This window comes from Felis catus, chromosome D3, assembly GCF_018350175.1.
Source record: "Felis catus isolate Fca126 chromosome D3, F.catus_Fca126_mat1.0, whole genome shotgun sequence".
NCBI classification, from domain to species: Eukaryota; Metazoa; Chordata; class Mammalia; order Carnivora; family Felidae; genus Felis; species Felis catus.
Window position 1 is genome coordinate 40897664 of NC_058379.1, and position 15774 is coordinate 40913437.

Genomic DNA, 15774 nt, shown 5'->3' on the forward strand with positions numbered 1-15774 from the left:
GTTTTGTTTTAATTGAAACTCCAGCGGAGTGAACGACTGTTTTATTCAAAAATGCTTCACGTTTAGTCTTCATGGATATCAAAAGTGTACTTTAGGTGTTCAGAGAATTTGTAGTCCATAGTCCCCTAAGGTTCCATTTTCAATATAAAGCATCGTTTTTGTTTCAACCGTATAAAAAATGTTCCAGGATCAAGAACTACTGTGAGGGGCGCCTGGCTGGCTCAGTCAGAGGAGCATATGACTCTTACTCTCAGGGTTGTGAGTTCAAGCCCCACATTGGGTTTACTTTTTAAAAAGATGTTCACTTAAAAAAAAAATTCTATGAAAAGCATGTCGCCAAATAGTCCACTCTTAAAAGGTGGCAAGAAAGATTTATATGTGAACTGTGAAACCTCTCAGGTATTAGCAGAGCAAGAAAGAAATTTCCATTTTTGAGAGACTTCTAAGAACAAATATATCATGATAACAAAGACCTACCTGTGACCACCAAACTTCCAAGTGCATTCTTGGACAAGATCTTTAACAGTATTACTAACAAACAGTGTGAGTCTGACTTCGATTTCACCTTCCTGCTCCTCGTGGAGGCAAGGCTAAATGTGCTTATTGGCAAAAAGCATTATAAGGCTGAGAAATATCAGGGAGCCTGGATGGTTAATTCATTATGAGTTGATGGCACAGATGAGAAAACTTCCTCTTAGGTAAACTAAGACTTCTTGGGATTTAAGAAGAAGAGAATCCTAAAGCCAAGAACCTTCCTGGAAATCTCACGGTGGCTTTCTCTAGAATGTATATATATAGTTACAAAGAATTAGAGGGGGAAAAATATCAAAATAAGAGCAGGGACCTTTTAAAAGTTGATACAAATTAAAGTATTATTCCCTCAAAGAGTACTTATTCTCATTTGGTCAGCAAATTCACCTTATGGCCAACACCCTTCACCAGGCAGGATAATGTTGACAACACATGCTACTAACAATTTGAGATTTGACCTTGGTGAGCATTTTTATGCTAAAGTTCTGTCTGTGACTCTCTTTCCACAGCCTTTAAAGAACTAATGACTGAAGTATGTAAGACAATAGGTAAGTTAAAATGGTCTCCCCATGACAATGCTTCATTATGCTCCTGGTTAGGCTTACAGCTGTATGAAATATGCTGTTTTCCTCTTTCAGCTTTGTCTGCTACAGACCTGAAAATCCAGAGCACAGCCGAGGGCATACGGCTGTACTCTTTTGTTACTTACTATCTGGATGATCTGAAAGTTAACTGGTCCCACAAGTAAGTAAGTGGGAACTTAACTGCCCTGTAGAAACTCTTTCTCCATGTATGTGTGTGTGGGTGCACGCGCGCATGGCAGGGGGGCAGGAGGAGGGCAACAGCAACCCTCTGTTCCTCTCATGTAAGGAGACTTCTTACTTCTCAGGTCTGATGTTGATGTGTGTAGGATACAAGCACCCCCACAATTCCCTTAGGACAAGGTTAGCACTTTCCCTCAACACATACATGGAGAGGCCAGTGATGGCTAAAATCACCTGTCTTTGTGATTTGGGAACTATCATAATCCATACACGTCTCTATAATGCAACCTCCACCTCCAGACGGTAGACCTTGGGCTACCTCTGCTTTGCCGGGCATCCAGATCCAGATTCTGATTCTTCCCTCTCTACCTGCAGCTAACCCCTGCTATGGTCTAGAACAAAACTGAAGCAGCATGCACCAAGAGGCACCAAATTTCCTGTTATTTGAATGAATAGTGTCATTCGCCACAGAAACCTGACCCAGTGGAGTACCTGAGTTTGTTGTTAGCGTTAATAGCAGTCGGCATAGTTGGGCATTAACTTGTTTCTCATCCACCCCTGGAAGGCTTTGGGGATTTGCGATTACTTTCAGAATGTGTGTTTGAGCTAGACTGAGCCTGCATATCTGTTCTAATCCCAGGGTCCTCTGTGGTGTTATAGGTGAACTCAAGTTCACCTCTGGGATGGGATTCTAAGAGCTGAAGTAGGTTTCTAAGTCGAACCAGTTCCCCATTATACTGTTGGCCGTGACCTCAACCTCTGCCCGTCCTTGAAATTTCCTGAGCTGAAAGAGAACTGCAGCCTAGCATAGACATCTGATGGGGTACAGTCCCCTTCAGTCCACTCTTTGGATGCAGACCTCCTTAGCAGCCCCACTGGGCAGTAGGTCACTGTGGCAGCCCTGGGAAGGGGCGCACAACAGTGTTTATCTTCCCTACAGTGGGTGTTTATAACATGCTGGTCACTGCTCCGCGCCCTTTCCATATATGAATTCAGTTAATATTCACAACTCTAGGAAGCAAGTAATTCTCACTCAGTGATGAGGAAGCTCAGGCTCAGGGAGGTGATTTGCCTGAGGCCACACGACTAAGTGGTAGATGGAGAACTGAGCCCAGACAGCCTGGCTCCAGAGCCCCTCATCCTGGCACTACTCTGTGTTCGTGTTGCTTTAAAAGTCTAGATTGAACATTTAACCAGAGCTAGGTCCCACAAAATAGTCATTTGTGTTTTCTTTAAAAATGACTTTATTGTGATATAGAACACAGTTTTTATTCGTATTCTTATTCATTTCCTGAGTTCTTAAAAAAACAGAGCGGGGAGGGGGACGTGGGGGTGGGAAGAGAAGGAGTAAAATTCCAATTTGAACGCCTGGGGTTTCATTCCTTTGTTCTATTTCTTTCAGAACATTTTAGGAAAGTAATTATAAGTTAAAATAGATCAAATTCTAGGAAATTCCTCTGTGACAGCTAGGACATCCTAATATATCAGTCTGAAGAATAAGAGAAGATAAATTAACTGAATCATCAATCAAAAGTCTTTACATCATCTTTAAAAGAATTACTTGTTCACAAAAATGAGAGCATTCAGTTTTGAGGAAACTGCTGTTAGACTAGCAAGGCATAAACCTCTGACTCTATTCAGTCTAGTCAGCTGAATGACTGTTTTATGTACCCGGGTACCTATGAAAGATTCAGGAATCAAGGACTCATTGTCTTCACTGTCTTTATGTAAATATGCAGCATAACAGGAAAAAAAAACCTTGAAATGGGCTTTAGTCTTGACTTGGCTCCTATCTTCCTTTGATTCTTAGGCCAGTCATTTAATTTTCTGAAATGTCAAGTTTCTCTCATATGAAATAGCAACAATAATACCTGTTTTATCTCATAATACTGATGGACCCAATGAGAGAATGAAAAAAGTTATGGCACTTTGTAAACCGTGAAGGGCTTTACAAATGTAAGGTATTATGCATGTTGGTCAGAGATTAGAGATTTCAAACAGATTTATTATAGCAAACCAGAGGACTATCTATCTTTCTAACTGTCTAAGACATATATATTGCTCAGACTCAAGTCTGTGGGTGCGGAGGGGCTCCATTACTGTTCATTTGATGGCAGTTTAACTTTTAATAGCTTTTAAAGAATGTAGTGTATAAGAAAAATGCTGTGAATGTTTATTTGAAAGCTGAAAATTTTTAGTCGTGATTTTTGTTTTTCTGTTTTTAAAGTTCATTTTGTTTATTACAACTACAAACATAATACATTGCTTCTTTTAGAAAATACACATAATATCATATTACATATTAGAAAGAGTTTATAATATGATATCCTCTCTAGTTTTCCTAGCCATAGGGTAAACTTTTTGGTGTACTTCCAGTCTTTTCTCTATGCATAATTGTTGCTATCGTTAAGTAGTTTTGTGCCTTTTCTTCTTATTTCCTCTTGTGTTTACAAACTCTTCGTAAAGTTTCTTTTAGCATCATTGAGAGTATATCTACCTCTACCTCTCTCTTACCTCATTTATAACAGTAACATGTCTGGGCCATCAGATCACAAAGCAAAGGGTTCTATTTGCTTTCATTCTCTTGTAAAGAATGCAATGTATGTGTCTGCTCATGACCTACTACAGAATTTAGAGAAACTCACGTTCAGGGACAGAGAAAGTGCCTCATTCATTTTGGCAGAGATTCTGCTTTTCATTTACTCTAGGCCTTCCTACCAAGTACATATTTACATATGTTTTAAATAGCTTTGTAACCACGTACATGGCAATAGATTTCAGCCACAGATGAACCTCCTTAAGTCTGCTTTTAATTATTTTGTAAAATCTGATTTATAGCCGTAGACCATCTGCGTGAAATATGCTGTAATATAACATGGAGTTTGGCCTTTTCACTTTAAAGATTCTCTTAGCCCTACAAATAAACCCAAGCAAAAACAAAGATCATTAATACCACTGAGAAGTATTGGCGTTGCAATCGGCTAGGGCCCCACACTGCTGTTGGGAGTTAAATGTACAGACTGTCAGACCCCCTACCCTCACCCCCGCCCTGGGCCTTGGAATCCAAGTTCTGTGATGCAGGGCCCATAATTTTTCTGAAGCAGAACATATGTGGATCCCATGTTGTTTGAAAGCCTGTAAAACTCTATGGTGAGATCTTCAAGAAAGAGTAAAAATGAGCTCTGGATGAAAGCAAACAATAACAATGTTTTCTTTGATATGAACAGCGGGACTGCTATTAAGTACACAGACAGAGTTAAGAGTGGGGTCACCGGGGAGCAGATCTGGCTGCAAATCAATGAGCCCACTCCGAATGACAAAGGGAAGTATGTAATGGAGCTCTTTGATGGCAAAACTGGACACCAAAAGACAGTGGATCTTTCTGGACAAGGTAAATGGATATTTTGCAGGTTAGAAATTCCTGAGGAGGAGAGGGCTTTTAAAAAAGAATGAAGGGTGACAAGAAGCCATTACATTTGACTATTGAAAGATGATTGGGGATTTTAATCAAGTAGTTTAAATTTAGCGTGGTGGTAGAAGAAAGAATTCAGTGGGTCTTGGAGTATCAGTGAAAAGTATACAGTGGAGACAATAAACATGGAGAGAAAGAACTATCTTTTCAAGGTGCTTACAAAGAAGGGCAGGTTGATTTACAATCACTTGAGCAAGGACGATCACTGAAAAAGAAATGTGTTATGGTGATTGAAATTTGAGCATGTTTAATAGAGTTTAAGAAATCAGTTGAGATGGAAGGATTGAAGGTGGGAGTGGAGGGGAATAACCAATATATCAGTGTTCTGAAGAATGGAAGGCTTGAGATCTAGGGCTGAGGCGGAGGCGTTGACTTTGGGGAAGAGCAAGGGATTCCTTTTCTTCAGAAACCAGAGGAGGGTAAATGTGAATTGGCAAAGATCAATATTAAGGAGAAGAGAAGAAAGTTGGAAAAGTTGGGTCCTTATGGCCTCAGATTTCTTGGTCATCTGCTGAGAGAATGGGGGCATCTGGAGAGAAGAGGAAAGAGGAGCAGGAAGTAGTGAGAAACACGGACAAACACAGACCAGAAGTAACACGCAACTATCAACCACAAGTTAAATGGTTAAAAGAGGTGGAAGCGGAAAGCGAGTGTGTGTTCCTCACGCACCTGTGGCTCTTGATCCGTCAGCCCCAAGGCCTTGAAAGCCACAGGGTCAGGATATTGTACCCTCAGGCTTTTAATGTGTAGCTTACTTATCACCATCCTTGCCTCCAGCTCCTGTTTCTATCATCCTCCTTCAAGCACTTGGGACTCTGCCTTGGGGTGTTCCTTCCACTGCTCCTGTCTAGCTTCTACCTAATATTTCTCAAGGAGACTGTGGACTGACTTTTTCTTCCACTTCTTCATGTACTCAAATGCAATCTAAATATCCCAGAACTCTTAGTGTTTTTAATCCTCAGAGAGTAGATTCACAATTCAGAGCACAGCCTTTTCAGTCCTGCCTTGAGTTATTTTGTGCTGACTCCCCTTATCTTTACCCCCCATCTCCCACTCATTTGGACTGGAAAGATTCAAATGGGAGTGGTTGCCTCCGCCTCCCCCTCCCCCCCCCCCCCCCCCACTGTGCCTGAGTCACACACTGCAGTGACAGGGGATCTCTCGCATTTTGAAACACAACAGAAAATGGGAAACAGGAAGGGGGTGGATTTAAAAACAAAAACCAGAACCTAAAAAACTTTTTCTTTTCCTCTCCGGCTCACCAAAGCATATTGGTTCAGCGATGCCCATGTCTCAGTGTAGTGTGGGCAAAAGGAAGGGCACCGAACGCTTAGCTAGGGGTAGCCTAACTGGCCTACCTCCCCAGACTTGAAGCCTGACTTTGTGCTTATTCTTCCCATCCGTAAAAGCAGGGGGATGGACTGGTATTATGTAAATACTTTCTAGACATAAAATATCATGATTCTCAGACCAAAGAGGAGCTTAAAGAAGAGATGAGAGAGACTTCAAAATAAAGCTGCCTTTTTACCTGAAGCATTCCAAGCGGCTTGCTCTGCAGGCTCAGCGGGGAGAAGAGATTTTGGAACAGTGTAGCTCTCATTTCCTCATCTGCTGTCTTTTGTCTCGGCTCCTGGCCAGCTCAGAAGCGTTGCTTCGGGCCCACGCTGGCACACACTGTGAGTGTCATAGTTCCTGTGCCCTTTCACACAGATAGACGGGCCAGACTATGCAACATGGAAACACTTAACTGTGACGTACATGGGGGAAGCTGTGACGTACATGGGGGATGATTTAATAACAGAAAAGCCTTTTTGATGTTCAGGATGTTTAACCACCTTTATTACCGTTTTATCTTTGGCAGAGTGAATCTTTGCCTTCCTGTTTGAAAGGATGGTCTTGCAACCGAATTGGGAGCTTCTAAAATCCACTACTTCATCTTTTCTCCCTAGAAAGTATTTGCTTCCCCTGTGAAGTCCATCAAGTTGCAGAGTAAAGGAGGCATAGCCTTATTCAAAGTCAGCTTAGTCATGTCCGGACTGATCACACCGACCTCAGGCTGTGAATTTTAATCCACTCCTGTTGTGTCCTCAGTTCTGGGTGAGAACATTCTAACTTCTCTTTTTTTCTCTTAAAGCATATGATGAAGCCTTTGCTGAATTCCAGAGATTAAAGTAAGTCCCTTGCCATTTGCATGCACTGATTTCTCTGGAACATGGTGTGCTCAGGTATTCCCCCACCTGAGGGTTAGAGAGGGTCTTTTATTTTGGCAAATGCCTAAAAGCAACACTTCCCACTGCCTTGTTGAGCAGCAAGATGTCTCCCAGGCAATGAAATGCAGTCCAGGTTTCGCCACTTTGAAGTAACACTAAAACAAAATTCTTCTTTGTTTTCATGTTTGTTCCCGTCTCTCAACCACAGACAAGCTGCCATTGCAGAGAAAAGTAAGTAAAACCCCCTTCCCATTTATTCCTGGCATAGTTTCAAAACATAACTTTCATTTGTTTATTGTGACTGCAGATGGAGAAGAATGAATTTTTTTTCCTTTCTTTTTTCTTTTTAACCTTCTACATGTGTTTTCATTTAGTCTCTTGAGTAAGAATGTCTGTGAAAGGAAGGTCTCAGGTTACATTTTAAGACTGTCACTCAGCTCTTGAGCTAACCACCCAGGTGTCCTGAGAAATCTCTGGGCACAAATTATGCAAGTTGTTAACCACTTGCAGCAGGCACAATGTGTCAGAAAAATTTATATATATTAAAGAACAGAAGAAATAAGAAACTTTGTGGGGTGCCTGGATGGCTCAGTCAGTTGAGTGCCTGACTCTTGATTTCGGATTATCTCACAGTCTGTGGGATCGAGGCCCACGTCAGGCTGTGTGCTGATAGCGTGGAGCCTGCCTGGGATTCTCTCTTTCCCTCTCTCTCTGCCTCTCCCGTGCTCATGCTCTCTCTTTCAAGATAAATAAACTTAAAAAAATTTTTAATAAAAAAAAGAATTTTTGTACATTTGGCATCAGGTAAATCACTATCACTGATTTACTCCTGCATTTTCCTAAGAACCTTTGTAGGATAAAAGCTGCCAAATAAGGCCTTCTTGAATACTTCACGGTCTGAGTGAACAAATGCCAAACTGTCAAGTCTGTGTACCCAGAAATGTGCTCACTACTAACTTCTGTCAGCTGTTTGCCTCACACATGGAGATTTCTGGAACGCCCAATCTTTTAGGATTTCAGGGGTCATGGACTAAATATCGTAATCATGCAGGTTCTCTCTGAGTGTGTGAAGCAACAATTTGAAAATGGTTGAAGGTTAAAATTGTAGAGTCAGTCCTGAGCTGGAATGGAAGGGAACCGTAGGGGAGTGAGGAATGAGGTCATCTGCCAGCCTTTTAGTGGCTCCAGGTCATTCAGGATGGAACTTTTCACCTTTGACTTGCACTGCTTCCCGCCTCCTTCCTGCTCCTTCCCTCTTCCTGCCCTTGTGCTGGGGTTGTGTGGCTGCTGCTAGTGGTGAATGGGGCAGGCACCGGGGCCCACTGTGGGCCAGAGGGGAGCGCTCCTTGTTGGTACCCAGTGTGCCCCTCCTGCTCCTGTACACACGCACAAGCAAATCCAGTGTCCACAGTTGGTGGCTACTCCCCATTCTCAAACTCTGGTGGGCAAGGAGCCTGACCCTCCTTCCAGTTCATGAACTCTTTCTGAAATTTCTGTATCAAAGCAGTTTAGAGCTGGAAGAGACTTTAGTGCTTTTCTAGCCCCATGTGTTTAATCTTTTATACGTTGGGGGATGCTTCATTCAAACACCATCTTTCACGCAGATCCAGTATCTGTGTGAAAGATATTTTACCAAAATGGGTAAAAGCTGAGTTAGCTTCATTGGAGTTGGGTTGGGGTCTGAGCTCCCTGACTCAGCGCCCCTCCTCAGAGGGCCCCCAGAGGAATCCCACGGATGCTGTGGAGCACAGCTGGGTGACATCATGTCCACAGCTGTAATGCAACCCTTCCTCCACGCCACAGATTAGGAGACTGGGGTCCACACAGGTGCCCTGCCTGATTTCACACATCGGGTGTGGCAGGAGCCAAATGACCAGTTGAACTTACAAGTGGTGCAAGGTGCAATGGAATCAACAGGAGAAAGCAGTGAAGATTCAAGACTCATTCAAAGCTTTAGTCTTCTGACTTCGGGATCTAGAGTCACACGTTGATTAAAGTAGGCCTAAAATTGAGAGTGTGGTGGCTACTGCTTTAGTGGCAAACAGTGTCCCTTTGAGCAGATTATACAAATGTTCTTCTCTGGGGCTGGGCCAGTCACACCTAGAGCACAGGGCTTAGTGGGGGCAGGGGGTAAGAGGTCAGCTCTGGATTTCAGCACCCTTCCCACCCCTTGCCCCCTCAGCTGGGGCCCTTGCACTCACGGCCATAGATCGTAGCCCTACATACCAAGAACTAGTAGGAGACAAGAAAGAAAAGCTCTCTAGAAAAGTCCACAAAGAAAGCCCACAATCTGCATAAACCTCCAGATCTCATGGCATATAGCCTCCAATTATGCAACTTTTTTTTTTTTAATCATAGGGAAGCCCATAAAGGAGGCCAAGCAGAGTTGGAGGCTGTCCATAGAGATCTGCTCTGCCTCCTCAAGCTGAGCCCCATTGAGCTGCAGAAGGGCCAGGGCTGAAAATAGCTGTGAAAATTATAGAGCAGGTCTTGATGCCACAAAGCCATCCATCTCAAGCTGATAATTTAGGCACAGATAGAGGCACCCACGCACACAAAGTATCGTATGAGGAAGGGTAACATCCACAATCACTGGATCATTTTCTTATTTTACATATTAAAAACAGGTATAAAGGAATTATAAGAAGGAGGCTAAATTGGAAAGTTAGCTCCCTGGGGTGGTTTTGTGAGTGGGATCACTGGCGCTCATCATTTCAGTGATTAACCAGAAATGCCTATGCTTGCAGATCGTGCCCGAGTGCTGGGTGGTCTCCCCGATGTGGTCACCATCCAGGAAGGCAAGGTAAGCATGCACCACTCCTGTCCTCACGTCTTCCACACTAGCAATGGGTTCCAGTGGCCCAGACTTTGTTCTAAGAAAGTCCCCACCACTGCTGCTTAGGATTCATTTCAGAATAGCCAGATTCAAAGCACAAACCACAGTCTGTTTTTTAGGCCGAGGATCAGGATACAAGTTCGCCTTACACAGGCCCATGTGGACCACAGAGTCTATTTCCAGAGGTGCCCTTTCATACCATGAGAAGCAAAAAATGTTCGATCACAACTATATGACAAACATAAATGAAGAAAGATGTGAACGCTAATACCTAGTGGAAAATAGGCTGTCCTGTTAAATACTTCGCCTCTGAAGGGAAACATGCTGCTCCGCGAATTTCTGTTGGCTCTATTTCGGTTGAAAGCTGATTTCTTTCCATTTAACTTTAAACTGGTATTTCCTGGCTCTGTAATCATCTCTCTGAAAAGCAATGAACATAATTTCTAACCTGGAGTCATTCTCTTCATCCCTATGTTTCATGAGACAAATTTCAGGGGTGCCTGAGTGGCTCTGTCGGTTAAGCTTCTGACTTCAGCTCTGGTCATGATCTCACGGTCTGTGGGTTTGAGCCCCGCGTCGGGCTCTGTACAGATAGCGCAGAGCCTGGAGCCTTGTTTGGATTCTGTGTCTCCCTCTCTCCCTGCTCCTCCCCCGCTAACACTCTGTTTCTCTCTCTCTCAAAAATAAAATAAACATTTTAAAAAAGACTAATTTAATAAGCCAGCCATAGGGGAGGGGTACCTGTAGTGGCACAAAACCTTTTCCCACCTCAGAAGGACACTGAAGACATTCAGTAGGTAGACTAGGGATAAAACAAGGCATGTAGAAAGGCTTTAGTGAGAGGCAGGTTTCATCCAGCTAAATTTCTTTGCGGGTAGAATGTGACCACAGCTGACTTTAAGCTCAACCACTGCAGGGTTGCGGGTTTTCATGTTCCTCATCTAATGGGGTTCAAAATATTCAGCTCACTAGGTTGTAGTGAGAATTAAGAGATAGAATGTATATGAAAGCACTTTGTGATCTATAATGGAAATAAATCTAAAGTATGGATAGTAGTTTTCCATGACACCTAAGGTATTTGAGAGTTTGGTTTGGTTTTGTTAAAAGTTTTAACCCTCAAGGTGTGCCTGGCTGGCTCGGTCAGTAGACATGCAATTCTTGATCTCAGAGTCATGAGTTTAAGTCCCACATTGGGCATGGAGCCTACTTAAAAAAAAAAAAGTTTTAACCCCTAAGTAATCACAGTTTCCAAAATCATGTACCTGATCCACTTGGGTAAGTTTAATGGCAATAGCTTGACCATTTTTCTTGTTGAAATGTGTTTGTAGAATAATTCAGTAAGAAATGCTAATTAACCATGGAAAGGAAACTGATTTCTTAATCTCCTGTTTTTAAACAATACTCTTATAGAAGAGATAATAAGTGATCATATAAGACTCTTTAGAGAAGAATATCCTTTTCCCTGTATGTTGTGAGCCCTAGTTCTTTTTCTTATAGTTTCTGGATTTCAGTAAGAAAAAAAAATGCAAGAATGGAATTTAAAATGTGAAGTAAATTCAGAGAAACGCAAATTACAACCACAATGAAATATCCTAACACACCTATCAGAACCGCTAAAATAAAAACAGAGACAACAACAAACACCGATAAGGATGCAGAGATACAGATCACTTATACATTGCTGGTGGAAATGTAAACCAAGATTGTACAGCCACTCAGGAAAACAGTTAGACAATTTCTCAAAAAAGGAAAACATGGATTTACCATATGAGCTAGTAGTTGTACTCCTCAGCATATATCATAAAGAAATTAAAATTAAGCTCAAATAAAAACCTGTATACAGATGTTCAGTAGCCACTTTAGTCATAATAGCTCCAAACTGGAAACAGCCCAGATGACCTTTATAGCCACACACATACACGCACACGCACACACACCATGGCGCACTATTAACCCATAAAAAGGGACAAACTACTGATATCTGCAGTAACTTGGATGAATCTGCAAGGAGTTGTGCCAGGTAGAAAAGGCAATCTCAAATGGCTACATACTGTACGATGCTATTATATAATGCTTTGGAAAATTCCGTGTTGGAAATGGAAAACAGATTGGTGGTTGCCAGGAGTTGGAAGTGAGGTTGGGAGGTTGGGGACAGGGGAGTGGGTGTGGGTATAAAGGGCAACATGAGAGATCCTTGTGGTGATGGAAATGTTCTCTGTCTTGACTGAGGGACTAGATACATGGACCTAGACAAGTGACAGAATTGAATAGAGCCACACACACACACAAACACCAATGAGTGCAAGCCAAACTGGGGAAATCTGAATAAGAACAATGGATTCCATCACTGTCAATGTACTGGTTGTGTTCTTATACTATCGTTTTGTAAAATGTTACTGTTGGGGGAAACTGGGTAAGGGCACATGGGATCTCTCTATTATTTTTTACAACTGTTTATGAATCTACAATTACTCTTAAACTTTCAACAGAAAACTATGGTAAAGTTAAACTATAGGCCTAAGCATTGATCTTTTAAAATAAGAGGGTTTCAGCACAGATCGTAGTATAATAAGATGTCAGGAAATAGGAATACATTTTGGTAGAGCACCTTTGCAACTGCAACAGACTGGGTGGAGTTTTGGGGGAGAAATAAAATGAGGAAGGTGGAACCTGAAAATCAGTCCCATTATCTGAAACAGCTGTTAGGATTCTGCTGCCGGGCTCTGTGAGGCAGACAGAATGCAAAGTGAGCAGGTGGCAATTACGGCAATGAGATTTCTCTACCGAGACAGCGTCCAGATGCCACATGAGAACAAAAGGCATATCTAGGTGTTTACGAAAGCAAGAGTGCCTGTGGGACCTGGAAGCAAACTCCTTCGTGTGGTTCTGATGATAAGCACTCCCAAAGCCAGAAGGCTGAGGCCCTACAGAAACCTACTCAGGACTGAAGTCAAATTGTAATCCACGCAGGTGCATATGCCACGTAACTCCACCCATCATTCCATGGGTTTTATATTTATCCTCCTTTGGGTCCTGCCCGACCACCAGAAGGATACTTGAAATTGGATTATCGTACCAAATATATTTCCTTCCCTCTGATAAAACCTGTTTTGCAGGCGCTTAATCTCACCTGCATCGTGTGGGGTGACCCGACTCCAGAGGTGTCCTGGCTGAAGAACGAGAAGCCTCTGGTCACAGACGACCACTGCAGCGTCAAGTTTGAGGCTGGCAAGACGGCCTACTTCACCATCAGTGGGGTGAGCACCGCCGACTCCGGCAAATACGGGCTGGTTGTGAAGAACAAGTATGGCTCGGAGATAAGCGACTTCACTATCAGTGTGTTCATCCCAGAGGAGGAGGCAAGGAAGGCCACTGAGCAGCCCCAGAAAGGCAACAAGAAGTCCAAGTGACGGGAGACCGCTGCGAGTGTGCGCAGGGGCAGCTGCACTGAGCTGCCTCGAGTTACTTGTGTGCAAATGGCTTGAGTAAAGCATAAGGAAGTCTTCACGCTTTCTACTCCCTGTTTTTGTGCTGCTTGGGGGAAAATTGTGAAATCTTTTACTCCTGTAAAAAAGCATCAACTAACAACATTTTAATAGTTTTTCTTTATCTGCAAATTCTGTGTTAAGAAAATACCATTGGTAGCACAAACATTAGGAAATGGTTTTAAGGAAAAGGCCAGAATAAAAGTCAGAGGGACGTTGAACGATGGTCAGAGAGCAGACAAATGTGTTGTGGAGCAGAGTTTGGACTTGGCTAGACTTTCCCCGGTGAATTCTCATGGGTTGCAATCATACTTCAGCATTTTTGTCAAGACAGGGATGAATTGTTAAGCCAACCAGTATGTTTTGTGTGTTGTTACGATAGTGACGTGCATTTCTATTGGCGGTCTTGTGATTTGGAGCCTCCTTGGTATTAATAAACAGTCCTCACACCTCTCCTCTTCCCCATCAGTGTTTCTCTTATTCTTCCTGTTCGGCTGCTCAGTTTAGTGGTCTCTGGTGCATCCTTCTCATTGCTTCTTATAGCGCATCTTCTGATGTAAATTCCTCTTGGTTAAAGTGGTACTTTCATGGAGCACCTGGGTGGCTCGGTTGGTTGGGCGGCCAACTTTGGCTCAGGTCATGATCTCACATCTCGTGGGTTCTAGCCCCACTTAGGGCTCTGTGATGACAGCTCAGAGCCTGGAGCCTGCTTTGGATTCTGTGTCTCCCTTTCTCTGTGCCTCCCCCACTAGCGCTGTGTATGTGTCTCTCTCTCAAAGATAAATAAATGTTAAAAAAACATTTTTTTAAATAAAGTGGTACCTTCACAGACTTGTCAGAGTCATCCAAGGTCAATTGAGGATCCAGGGTGTAAAATTGAGCTGTCACTGTACATCTGGTGGCTTACTGTACAATCAAGTCTATTCCATTGTTAAGATACCCAGAGTAATTGCATGTAATGTGTCAATTAAGGATAATAAGATGGTGTGGGAGTCTAGTGCCAGAATTGGTGAATAAGGGTGCACAGCTAAGAAAAGAAGAACCCTGATTCTGAGTTCAGAGAACTGCCAGCTTTGGAGCCTGCCCCTCTTTGCAGGGCTTGCTGGCAGACAGCATTATGCTTTAGGAAATTTGATTCTTCCTCCGTCACCACCCCACAACCACCTCTACCACACACATTCACATGCACACTCATGCTCACTCACACACCACTAGAGGAAAACAGTAATGGTAAAAGGAGGTTTCCCCTCTCCATCCTCCTGCCAAAGGTCAGGGATGGGACAACTGACCCTCTTATAAGTTTGGAGGTACACCTACACATCTTCTCCTTTGCAACGTTCAGGACCGGAAACCCCTCATCTGACTGTTGCTGATTCCCGCGTGCAGCCAAGTGCCCCCTGCTGCTGCTGTGACATTGAACGCCAGTCAGCGGAGAGATGCTGTGCTCTCGCTAACAGGCATGGCAAGTTGATGAGCTTCCCAAGGGTCAAAGCCAAGGGCGGCTGACCTTGTGTAGTCTGAAGCTTTCCCCCCTTCAGCAAGAGGGCTGTCTCTGGACAAGAAGACCTAAGGAAAGTGGACACCAGCAGGGAAGCCAAAGAGAGGAGAAAGGAGTAAAGCAGGGGCAGTTCTGCATGCAAGGGAGCTGTGCAGGTGAGAGACCCCCAAGACTCTCCTCCACACCTCAGATGCCCCCCTTATGAGAACCAGCAGCAAAGTCGCCAGTGTTAGGGGAAGGGAAGGAGGAGGGAGGTGTGCGTGTGAGCAGAACCTGCCACCCCCAGTCCCAGTTCCAGTCCACTGGAGCCCAGACCAGAGAGAAAACAAGAAGGACGTTGAATCCCAACAGTGTGTCCTGAGTTCTGAAACTGTGTGAAAACTTGGGAAATCAAAGTGTGCATCACCAAGATCCCTGCCATCCAGTTCAGAGGGACGTGATGGAGCAAGGTGGCACGTAGGGGGAGAAGTGGCTTTCATATTCATAGCTCTATAAGCTGAGACTTCTCAACAAGATGGTTGTAAGAATTATTTCAGCCATTGTAACGACAAAGCTAAATCAACTACATTATGGCTTGATGGTTTATGTAAAAAGCCACTGTTTCTACAAGGGAAAATAGAACAAAAGTGTAGATCTATCAATTTAATGATGCTGAAAATCTTTCTAACTCATGAGAATTCATGGATCTGTGACCTGCTAAATGTGAGTTACTGGTACACAAAGGATCATATTGAAGCACAAAAAAAGACTCTTCAGAGTTTTGTTTTTTAAAACTAATATTTACTCTATTAAAGTAATGAAGTTAAAAATCTAGTCCTTCCTAAATCCTTGAAGGTTAGCTTTAAGATCTTATTTTTCTATTTAAAAAATCTAACCATTGAAAAGATTTAAGGGTGCTTTAATAGTATAACTAAATTCCCTTTAACTTGTTAAGCTGTATTTATAAATTAATATATTTGCTTTCCATTTTAGATACTA

At 43.0% G+C, this 15774-nt stretch overlaps 1 protein-coding gene across 3 annotated transcripts in view; it reads left to right on the plus strand.

Moving 5' to 3' along the window:
- Nucleotides 1–13752, plus strand: part of MYOM1 (myomesin 1) — a 157600-nt gene extending 143848 nt beyond the window's left edge. For all 3 annotated transcript variants that reach the window (XM_045041627.1, XM_045041626.1, XM_045041628.1), the window contains 7 exons: nt 1041–1079; nt 1170–1275; nt 4523–4686; nt 6902–6938; nt 7186–7208; nt 9725–9780; nt 12930–13752. In XM_045041627.1, the coding sequence (XP_044897562.1) occupies nt 1041–1079; nt 1170–1275; nt 4523–4686; nt 6902–6938; nt 7186–7208; nt 9725–9780; nt 12930–13223 (719 nt within the window). In that variant the 3' untranslated portion in view covers nt 13224–13752. The remainder of the gene's footprint in view (nt 1–1040; nt 1080–1169; nt 1276–4522; nt 4687–6901; nt 6939–7185; nt 7209–9724; nt 9781–12929) is intronic.
- Nucleotides 13753–15774: the final 2022 nt, after the last annotated feature.